At 52.2% G+C, this 11,726-nt stretch overlaps 1 protein-coding gene across 1 annotated transcript; it reads left to right on the top strand.

The window, feature by feature from the left end:
• Positions 1-7,081: 7,081 nt before the first annotated feature.
• Positions 7,082-11,642, top strand: MEN1 (menin 1; the record flags this gene model as incomplete). The annotated part of the gene is made up of 9 exons (XM_029209415.1): positions 7,082-7,096; positions 7,193-7,653; positions 8,629-8,837; positions 9,026-9,154; positions 9,441-9,481; positions 9,557-9,644; positions 10,208-10,344; positions 10,770-10,905; positions 11,355-11,642. Coding segments are annotated over exons 2-9 (1,473 nt in total), but the record flags the coding sequence as incomplete, so codon positions are not given.
• Positions 11,643-11,726: the final 84 nt, after the last annotated feature.

The raw sequence follows: 11,726 nt of genomic DNA, 5'->3' as shown, positions 1-11,726 counted from the left end.
AACTACTGAGCCCACATGCTGCAACTACTGAAGCCCACATGCCTAGAGCCCATGATCCTCAACAAGAGAAGCCACCGCAACGAAGAGTAGCACCTGCTCACCGCAACTAGAGAAAACCCGTGCGCAGCAACGAAGACCCAACATAGCCAAAAATAAGTAATAAATAAAATAAATAAATTAAAACAAACAAACAAAAGCTAACCACCCCATATTTCGGGGCCCTCTCACCTTCATAAATAAATAAATAAATAAATAAATTTTTTTTTTTTTAAGAAGTATAAGAAACCACCAAGAATTCCCTGGCAGTCCATGTCATTTTTTTTTTTTTTTTGACCTGGCAGGTCCAGTGGTTAGGACTCTGTGCTTCCACTGCCGAGGGCTCAGGTTCAATCCTGGTCGGGGAACTAAGATCCTGCAAGATGCGTGGCGCGGCCAAAAAAAAAAAGAATAAGGAATCACCAGAAGTCACTATTAGTATCTCAAGAGATTTAATATTTTTTAAAATTTATTTATTTTATTTATTTATTTTTGGCTGCGTTGGGTCTTCGTTGCTGCGTGCAGGCTTTCTCTAGTTGCGGCGAGTGGGGGCTACTGTTCGTTGCAGTGCACGTGCTTCTCACTGTGGTGGCTTCTCTTGTTGCGGAGCCGGGCTCTAGGTGCGCGGGCTTCAGCAGTTGCGGCGCACGGGCTCAGTAGTTGTGGCTCGCGGGCTCTAGAGCACAGGCTCAGTAGCTGTGGTGCACGAGTTTAGTTGTTCCACAGCACGTGGGATTTTCCCAGACCAGGGCTCGAACCCGTGTCCCCTGCATTGGCAGGCGGATTCTTAACCACTGCGCCACCAGAGAAGCCCTCAAGAGATTTAATATTGATACTCTGTATCAATCTGTTATGGGTTGAATTTTGACCCCTAAAAAATGAAGTCCTATTCCCAAGTACCTCAATATGTGACCTTATTTGGAACTAGAGTCATTGCAGATGTAAGTAGTTAAGATGAGGTCATTAGGGTGGGCCCTAGTCCAATATGACTGGAGTCCTTTAAAATAGGGGAAATTTGGACACAGACACACACACACACACACACACACGGAGAACACCCTGTGATGATGAAGGCAGAGATCAGGGTGATGCTTCTACAAGCCAAGGAATGCCATAGATTTGCCAACAAACCACTAGCAGCTCGGAGAGAAGCCTGGAATAGATTCTCTCACAGCTCTCAGGAGTAACAAATCCTGCTGACATTTTGATCTTGGACTTCCAGCCTCCAGAACTGTGAAATGATACATTTCTGTTTAAGCCACCCAGTTTCTGATATAATTGTGTCAAAAATGTTCTCTGTAGCATTAAAAAAAAAAAAATTGAGCATCCAATTCTAGATCACATGTTGCATTCGGTTCGTGTGTCTCTTGAATCTCCTTTAATCTACAACAACTTTCTCCTCCCACCTTTCTGGGCCATCTTTCATGATATTAACTTTTTTTTTTTTTTTTCCGGCCGTACCACACAGCATATGGGATCCTACTGCCCTGACCAGGGATTGAACTCTCTTCTCCTACAGTGGAAGTGCAGAGTGTAGAATAACCCACAATTTGCATTTGTCCTGATTGTTTCTTCATTAAAGTCAGATTTAATATTTTTGTCAAGATATTATATACCAGATGCTATTTTAAATTAATTTTAATTACAATAATACACTTTTTTTTTTTTGGTAAATTAGAGGCTGAATTCCCATTCAGCCTCTGCCTGCCCTCCTCTCATAAAATTATGTCAGTGTTCCATATATGCCCATACATGTTACTGGCAGGCATCAAGAGGGACCACCCTCCTCCAGCCTCCTTGCCTCCATCAATGGGAATCAAGTTGGAGCCTCAGAACCCTTCCTACCCTTGGCAGGAAGCCCTGCTCTCCGTGCTCTCACACTCACGGCCGGCCCACCACCCTACCCCTGCCTCAAGACCATCAGAACCGGTCCTACTCTTTGTCCCTGTTGCTCAGTTTCACCGCAGGGACTGAAGCCTCTAGGTTCTCCATGGCTCTGGCCATCGCTTTAGCTGATCCCATCTCCACCCTCAGCTCCTGGTAGCTGTTCACCATGCACTCTAGAGCTGATGGGCCATCTTCAGCAAAATCTCCCGTGTCCTCGCCCCCTTCTGCAAATGGTCCTTAACCCTCCTGCTCTGTCAGAAACTTTGCCCTCCCTGGGGTCACTGTTGCTCGCTGCCCCATGTCCCACAGGCTTTCTACACCCCTCCCACCATTGGGCCTGGAGATGGGGTAGGGGTCCTCCCCCATGACCACTGATAGACACCCTCTTCCCTCCTCCTTTCAAATACTTAGGTTTGGGCTTCCCTGGTGGCGCAGTGGTTGAGAGTCCGCCTGCCGATGCAGGAGACACGGGTTCGTGCCCCGGTCCGGGAAGATTCCACATGCCGCAGAGCGGCTGTGCCCGTGAGCCATGGCCGCTGAGCCTGCGCGTCCGGAGCCTGTGCTCCGCAACGGGAGAGGCCACAGCAGTGAGAGACCCATGTACCGAAAAAAAAAAAAAGAAAAAAACAAAACAAAACAAAAACAAAAAACTTAGGTTTGAGCTCAAGTTATTAGCTTATACCACCCACTTTGCTTCAGATACCTCCTAACCCATGCATGACTCATTTCTTGATAATTCTGGCTCCTGGCTTGCTGTCACTCTCTCCATCCTATTCCTATTTTAGTTCTTAGAGACTTTGATATACATGTGGATGATCCAGCTGCCAGGCCTCTCGGTTCCTTGAACCCATCTTCTCCCATTGTCTTGCCTTCCAACTCATCCCAGTCACTCACTCCCATAGCTATACTGGAGAGCTGCACTGTCCTATATGGGAGCCACTGGTCACGTGTGGCCACTGAGCACTTGAAATGAGACTAGTCTGGGGACTTCCCTGGTGGTCCAGTGGTTAAGACTCTGCGCTTCCACTGCAGGGGGCACAGGTTCGATCACCGGTCAGGGAACTAAAAAAAAAAGAAAGAAATGTGACTAGTCTGAATTGACATGTGCTGTGAGTAGAAAACACATACCAGGGACTTCCCTGGTGGCGCAGTGGTTAAGAATCTGCCTGCCAATGCAGGGGACACGGGTTCGATCCCTGGTCCGAGAAGATCCCACATACCGAGGAGCAACTAAGTCCGTGCACCACAACTACTAAGCCCGCACTCTAGAGGCCGCAAGCCACAACTACTGAAGCCCACGTGCCTAGAGCCCGTGCTCCGCAACAAGAGAAGCCACCGCAATAAGAAGCCCGCGCACCGCAATGAAGAGTAGCCGCTGCAGCCAGAGAAAGCCCTGGGGCAGTAACGAAGACCCAACGCAGCCAAAACAAATACATACCAGATTTCAAAGACTTAGTGTGGGAAAAAATATGTTATCATTAATAATTTTTATATCGATTACAAGTTGAAATAACGTTTTGGATATATATTATTAAAATTAATCTCACTTGTATCTTTTACTTTTTTTAATGTAGCTACTAGAAATTTTAAAATTACATACGCAGCTCATGTTAGGTTTCTACCGGAAGCACTGATCTAAATCTCTTTTTTTGGCCGAGCCGCATGGCTTGTGGGATTTTAGTTCCCCAACCAGGGATTGAACCCTGGCCCTCGGTAGTGAGAGCATGGAATCCTAACCACTGGACTGCCACAGAAGTCCCCTGAATCTTTTCACTGCCAATAATGACACCAACCATCTCCCTATCGTCTCAGTCCCAAGCATCCTACTCTCTATCCAACACCCCTATCTTTCCAGCTCTCTTTAGCACCCCAACTCCAGTAAACTTTTGACCCCATTGGAACCTACAATCCATTGATTTTCCCACATTTTTGCAGGCCCTCATCCCTCTTATGTCCTTACGTTCCTCCCTCAAACAGCCTAAATTCCAGTCAATTGTTATAATCACTCCTTTGTATGAATGTATTTGTTCATTTATTCAGCAAATAATTGTTGAACATCAATTATGTGCGGGACACTATTCTAGGCACATGGAACACGTCAGTGAACAAAACAGGCACATTCCCTGTCCTCGTGGAGCTTATATTTTGGTGGTAGGAGAGAAATGATAGACAAATAAGTAAATTATATTAGACGCTGGAATAGTGGTTCTCAACCAGGAGCAATTTTGCCCCCCAGGGACATTTGGCAATGTCCGGAGACATTTCTATTATCACAACAGGGGGAGGGGCATCTAGAAGGGGTAGAAGCCAGGGAGGCTGCTAAGCATCCTACAGGGTACAAAACAGCCCCCAACTACAAAGAATTATCCAGCCCCAAATGTCAATAGTGCCTAGGTTGAGAAACCCTGTTCTAGAAGGTGTTAATGCTTTAGAAAGAAAAAAAAAAAAGTAGAGTTGGGTGGAGGGACTGAAAGAGGAATTTGGGTTGGAGAGTGTGATTTTAAGTAGACTGGTCAGGTCTGGGTCAGCCTCATTGAGAAGGTGGCATTTGGGAGGGAGACCAACTGGGCTTCTTATTTCATTGAGAAAATGAAAGTACCCGTGTATTCTGCCTTCTCTCCGATTATTTTTTTTTAAATTTTATTTATTTTATTTATTTATTTTTGGCTGTGTTGGGTCTTCACTGCTGCGCGGGCTTTCTCTAGTTGCGGAGAGCGTGGGCTACTCTTCGTCGTGGGGCGCGGGCTCCTCATTGCGGTGGCTTCTTTTGTTGTGGAGCACGGGCTCTAGGCGTGCGGGCTTCAGTAGTTGTGGCACGCGGGTTCAGCAGCTGTGACGTGTGAGCTCTAGAGCACAGGCTCAGCAGTTGTGGCGCACGGGCCTGCGGCATGTGGGATCTTCCCGGAACAGGGCTCGAACCGGTGTCCCCTGCATTGGCAGGCGGATTCTTAACCACTGCACCACCAGGGAAGTCGCCTTCCTCTCCAATTATTATGGCTAGACTGTGTTCATGCTCCTAGCAAAGGACAAGCCTGTCACTCAGGAACTCCCATCCTCTCTACTCGTTCAGGGTCATCAGTCCTGCATTATCTCCTATTAAACAACAGCCACAACGATGACTTCCTTTGACCCTCTTCCCCCTCCAGCTGCCATCTTGATTTTTTCCTTCCCTTTGCTGCAAAGCTCACTGAAAGAGTTGTGTATTATCACTGTCTGCAATTTCTTTCCTCTCTTTTTTCTTGAGCCCAAGAACTCTGGGCTTTTGCTTTCAAACTGCTCCTAAGGTGGTCACCAGGGGTTCTCACAGAGCTAAATGCAGTCAGTCCTTGGTGCTCAGCTTGCTGACCTGTGGGCAGCACCCGACCCTGTCAATCACCCCTCTGCCTTGGTCTTCTGAACCAGATGCCCGTCTGGTTTTCCTCCTATCTCTCTGGCTGATCCCTCTCAGAATCCTTTGCTGGTTCCTCCTGGTCTCCCAACCTCTCCATGAAGGGGTGTCCCAGAACTCAGTCCTTGGGGATCTCATTTCCATATACCCCTCACTCAATTTCCCCTAATGTTAACATCTTATACAACATGGTACATTTATTAAAACTTACTGATGAAAACTATAAATGAAGCTACAGGTTTTATTTGAATTTCATAAGTAGGGCTCACAGTTGCCCAAGACTTGACTGGTTTCGTTTTAAAACTGAAAATCCCATTCCCCTGAAGTCCCCTCAGACTTGGGCAAGCTGGGACAGTCAGCCACCCTATTCACCAGTTTTTCCACTAATGTCCTTTTTTCTGGTCCAGGATTCAATCCAGAACACCACGCTGCATTTAGTGGTCCTGTCTCCTTAGTGTCTTCTAAGCTGCAACAGTTTCTCAGTCTTTCCTTGTCTTTCATGACCTTGACACTTTTGAGGGGAACTGTCAGGCACGACCAGTCTGAAAGTCCCTCAGTTTGGGTTTGCTGGATGTTTTCTCATGAATAGGCTAGACTTATGGGATTTTCTGGAAAAAACCCAGAGGTGAAGTAGGGCAGGAATTTAATGTTTTATTCACTGCTACATAGCCAGTGCCTGGGACTGAGTGCTTGGCCCATTATAGGCACCAAAAATCTGTTTGTTAAATGAATAAGTGAATGAATGATTCTGTAGAAATTTAGTATTGTTTTGAAGTTTTAAAATGGTAAATAAATACTACCGTATCATACATATCGCTCTGTAGCTTTTTCCCCTCAACAATTTGCCCTGAAGATCCATTTTAGGATGCATAGAGCTACTTTACTCTTCTTGTATACAAATTCTTGTATACAAATAACTACAATGGTTCTTCAGATGTTCCTCTTTGCACACGTGTTAGATTTTCTCATGGACAGAAAACTAGACATAGAGTAGGCACATTTACGTGTTAAAGGATACCGATAAATATCCAACTACAGTGGCTGAACACGTTTACAGTGCTCCAGCAGTGTTTAAAAGTACCCGTTTTCATCACATCTTGCCGACACGTGATGACGTGCAGAAGCTCAGCGAGTGCTTGAGGATGCCTGCTCACGCTCCGGACTACAACTCCCAGAACGCACTGCGCTCCTCTCTGCCTACCTGGGTAGGCGTGAAATGGAATGACCAATCCCTGAGGACCTCAGGAAGGTGGCGCTGCCTCCTCTCCTCACCTACCTCTGGGTTCTGCCTCGCCCAGAGCAGCGGGACTACCACTCCCATAAGCCATCGCGGACTGGCCGGCCCAGCCACCATTTCAAGACTTGGCAAGGACAGGGGCGGGCCCCGGACTCCACTTCCCGGCAGGCAGTGCGGCCCGAGGGGGCGGAACTCCATTTCCCAGCAGGCTCCAGGCGGCGGGCGCCGCTGTGCCTTGTGTGGGATGTAAGCGCGGAGGTGGGCGCGGGGGACCGAGGCCAGGACTCTCCTTGGGACTTGGGGGGCCTGGCCTAGGAGCGCCTTCCGGGCGGACTCTAGGGCCCTGGGGGTATGGGCGCAGAGAGGGGGCGGGGCGGCCATTGGGAGTTCTCAGTGGGGTCCTAGGGGCGCACCCCCATCGGGGCCGGGGCTCCTGGGGTTGTGGGGGACAAGAAGGCCCCGCAGCCTCGGCTGAGGGGTCTCTTCGACGAAAGAGGCGGAGCAGATGAGCGGAGCGTGAAGGGGCGGGGAAGCAAGGGATTGTGTCTGTGAGTGTGTGTGGGGGTGTGGAAAGCTAGTCGAGCCTGGGAGGGGGGCTCCTGGGCCGTGCCCCCCCGACCCTCCCTCCGCACGCTCGCCCGCAGGCCGAGGCCCGCCGCCATGGGGCTGAAGGCCGCCCAGAAGACGCTGTTCCCGCTGCGCTCCATAGACGACGTGGTGCGCCTGTTCGCTGCCGAGCTGGGCCGAGAGGAGCCGGACCTGGTGCTCCTATCCTTGGTACTGGGCTTCGTGGAGCACTTCCTAGCTGTCAACCGCGTCATCCCCACCAACGTGCCCGAGCTCACTTTTCAGCCCAGCCCTGCGCCCGACCCTCCTGGCGGCCTCACCTACTTCCCCGTGGCCGACCTGTCCATCATCGCCGCGCTCTATGCCCGCTTCACCGCCCAGATCCGTGGCGCCGTCGACCTGTCTCTCTACCCGCGAGAGGGGGGCGTCTCCAGCCGCGAGCTGGTAAAGAAGGTCTCCGATGTCATCTGGAACAGCCTCAGCCGCTCCTACTTCAAGGATCGGGCCCACATCCAGTCCCTCTTCAGCTTCATCACAGGTTGGAGCCCGACAGGTGGCAAGGGGCGAGAATCCTGTCTCACGTGTGAACCTTGGCCCACCTCTTCACAACACTGTGTGGTTTACAGAGCCCTTTTGAAACCTGTAGGCCTTGTGAGGTGGGGCAAGTGTTATGTCCCCCTTTGCAGCTAGGGAAACTGAAGCCCAGAGAGGGAAAGTGATCTTCTAAAGTCACACAGAATGGCAAGGCTGGGATTGGACCCCAGTCACATGACTCCAAATCCATTAGCCCACCCTCTGCCCCCTCAGAACCTCCCTCCCTGTCACTGAGCAACTACGGGAGTCCTGCAGCCCAGCCTGAGGCATAGAGGGCAGCAGCAGATTTAGGGAGTGAGGAGCCAAAATCGGGCTACATTTGAGCCAATTCCATGAAATGTCTATGAACATGTTTTGAAAGTGAACAGACCAGGGCTTCACCTGAAGAAACTGAAGGCTCAGGGCTTGCAAAGAGCTTTCCTCTTTGATCCAAGCCCAGTTGACTGGTAGTCAGGTCCTGGAGTGCCATATTGAGAAGGAATCTGAGGCTGCTTCTGAGCTTAGCAGGAAAAGAATACAGAGAGAAATGGGGAGTGTCTGCCAGTGGGTGTGTAAAAGGAGTGTTGGCCAGTGTCCTGTTTTTGCCGTCCCTGGTTATAACCTAATAGGTACAATAAAACGAGGAAATTCTAGCAGAAATATATAATACAGTTGCAGAGAAAGAGAAGAGACAGGGTCAAAAGCTGGGTGGAACTACAAAAGATCCAAGGTCTCCTGTTGAGGATGGGGAACGTAAAGGGGGAAGGAGAGTCTCTGAACACGTAGGAGGAAAGGGATAGAGGGAAGACGGGCAGGAGTGCCTGAGGTTTGAGCACAGGCTTGGAGGTGAGTGTGGGAGGGTGCATGGCCCATCACTACCTGGTCCCTTCCCCCAGGCCAGAGCTCAGAGGACCCTCTTTCATTACTTTCCCTTCCACAGGCACCAAACTGGACAGCTCTGGTGTGGCCTTTGCCGTGGTGGGGGCCTGCCAGGCCCTGGGTCTCCGGGATGTCCACCTGGCCTTGTCTGAGGACCATGCCTGGGTAGTGTTTGGGCCCAATGGAGAACAAACAGCTGAGGTCACCTGGCATGGCAAGGGCAACGAGGACCGCAGAGGCCAGACAGTCAACGCGGGTGTGGCTGAGCGGGTATTGCATCCCCCCCATACTCTCCTAGCCCAAGCCACCCAAGGAGCTCTGCTTTCTTGGGCCATGCTGCCCTCTTCCTATCACCACCTACATATGTCAGGAAGGGGAGGGCCCCCTTCCTGGCTGTCATTCCCTAGAGCAGGCACAGGTAGGCCATCGTGAGACATCTGGTCTTGTCCTCTCCCAAGAGCTGGCTGTACCTGAAAGGATCATACATGCGCTGTGACCGCAAGATGGAGGTGGCATTTATGGTGTGCGCCATCAACCCTTCCATTGACCTGCACACTGACTCCCTGGAGCTGCTGCAGCTGCAGCAGGTGAGGGGTGCCTGTCGGACCCTGGGCCAGGGCGCTTTCCTTTCCTGAGCTTCAGCTCCCCCTTCTGTAATGTGGGTGAATCGTTCCTGGCCTGGACTTTCCTGGGGCTCTTGGGAGGGGAGAATTGAGACGTTAAAGCGCTTTGACTTCAATAAGGGGCTAGTTCTGAATTCTGGCTTTTCCCACCTGGTGGGAGGTCCCTACTGGTGCTGGACCCCCGTCTGCCTGGTAGACTGAGGACCCCCCTCTCTCCTACCAGCTCACACTTCTCTCCTTTGGCCCCTAGAAGCTGCTCTGGCTGCTCTATGACCTGGGACATCTGGAAAGGTCAGTAGAGGGAAGTGGCCAGGCTGGGCCTCAGGGTGGGCTGGGGGGCAGCCTGGACTCATGAGCCTTTCCCAGGTACCCTATGGCGCTGGGGAACCTGGCAGATCTGGAGGAGCTGGAGCCTACCCCTGGCCGGCCAGACCCACTCACCCTCTACCACAAGGTGGGGACATCTCAGGAGGGTACAGAAGGGAGGTGCAACGATGGCTGGGGTTCCCTTTTATCTGGGACTGGGAGTGGGCAGGTGAGGCGAGAAGAACTTTGTGTGTATTGGGGGGTACCGCCCATCCAGTCCTCGTTTTGTATTTACCGTGTGCATATTCAGGGCGGTCAGGGCTGTCTGAGGAGTGTTCTGGGTTCCCTGCCTGGGAGTGGTAGGTCCTGGATTTGTCCCCTCGGCCCTACCTTTTCTACTGCCTATCATTGTCCTTCTTGGCGTATAGTAGAGGTCAAACACTGTGAGAGCACTGAGGTGGGGGGGTGTTAACTTGGTGGGGCTGGGGGTAAGAGGGACATTGGGCTGGGCTTGGAAGGCCAGCCCAGTGCAGACCTACAGACCCAGGGAGGAACACCTGGTAGAGAGGATGGCCCGGGGTAAGGTCACGTGGGAGATGAGACTCTCTAAAATCTTCCTATTGCCCCTCCTGGGTGTGATCCAATGGGACATTTGTGCCACCTGGGGCAGCTGGGAGCTGCCTCCCTGAGGCCCCTCTGCTCTATCCCCAGGGCATTGCCTCAGCCAAGACCTACTACCGGGATGAGCACATCTACCCCTACATGTACCTGGCTGGCTACCATTGTCGCAACCGCAACGTGCGTGAAGCCCTGCAGGCCTGGGCCGACACGGCTACTGTCATCCAGGAGTGAGGATCCCCCCACGGGGCCCCAGCCTGGCCTTTCTTCCCCTTCCACCCAATTTCCAACCACCCTCGTCCAGGAGGGAGGCCTGGGTACCAAGCCCTATCCCCTCTCCATCCAGTCACTAGGCAGTCAAGGCCACCATCACCCAAGAGGTAGGGACCCCTAATGAGAGCTTCACGCCTTTCCTTCCCCACCCTTTCCTCCTAATTTCTAACCACTGTCATCCAGCTGTGGAACCTGCATTCCCCATCCCCCTTCTCACTCTTGCTCTGGGCTGACACAGACACCACTATTTTCAAGTGAGGACCCCAACTGTTCACTCAGTCCCTGGATGACCCCGGAAAAGAAACCAGGGCTCCATCCCCTGCCAGGTCCCTGGGGGTAACCGCCATAGCCGAGACCCCACAGTGCCCTGCTGCTCTCACAGCTACAACTACTGCCGTGAAGACGAGGAGATCTACAAGGAGTTCTTTGAAGTAGCCAATGATGTCATCCCCAACCTGCTGAAAGAGGCTGCCAGCCTGTTGGAGGCCGGCGAGGAGCGGCCAGGGGAGCAGACCCAGGTGAAGGGCTGGACCTCCAGCCTGTGTACGCCTTCCCAGCTGAGCAGGGCTCCCAGTCACAGGACGTGGGACTGCTGCATGGGACTGGGGGTGGCACGAGACAGGTGGCCCAGTTCAGGCAGACAGCTGTGTTCTTATGCAGTAGCTGAGGGCCTGGGCTTGGGTTTGAGGAGTGGAGGTAAATGGGGTGGAAGCCCCTCTCTTTCTCTGTCAGGGTCACTCATTCAGCTGAGGGGGTGAGACGGAGGTAAGGGATGGTCCCTTCCTCCTCCCAAGTCCTGGTTAAGGACTGGTTTTATAAAAGGAAGGCGGTTCTAAGAATTCTCTCCACCTATGCTCACATCTGCCAGAGCCAGGGCTCTTTGTCCAGGCGAGAGGTCTGGCCTGTGCCCTCTGATGAGGGGTGAGTAATGGGGTCTGAACTGTGTCCTCCTTTCCCCCTTTCCCAGGGCACCCAGAGCCAGGGTTCTGCCCTCCAGGACCCAGAGTGTTTCGCCCATCTGCTGCGATTCTACGATGGCATCTGCAAATGGGAAGAGGGCAGTCCCACGCCCGTGCTGCACGTGGGCTGGGCCACCTTCCTTGTGCAGTCCCTAGGCCGTTTTGAGGGACAGGTGAGGGACAGCTGTGCAGGGTGGCTGGGGAAGACAGGTGGTGACAGCAGCTACAGCGGAGTCAGAACCTTTGTAGCCCTGAAGGGGATCTGCCCATCCCCTTTGGGTGCGGGTGAGACCGAGGCTCCACGACAGGATGGTCTTGGCCGGGTCTTGGGGTTCGACCCACTGGCCTGCAACCTCTTCCTCCGCTTGCCCCCCCCCCCC

The sequence above is a fragment of the Monodon monoceros genome, unplaced genomic scaffold (genome assembly GCF_005190385.1).
Source record: "Monodon monoceros isolate NGI ecotype Baffin Bay Population unplaced genomic scaffold, NGI_Narwhal_1 Super_Scaffold_7, whole genome shotgun sequence".
Classification (NCBI taxonomy): domain Eukaryota; kingdom Metazoa; phylum Chordata; class Mammalia; order Artiodactyla; family Monodontidae; genus Monodon; species Monodon monoceros.
This window is presented reverse-complemented; position numbering and strand designations above follow the sequence as displayed.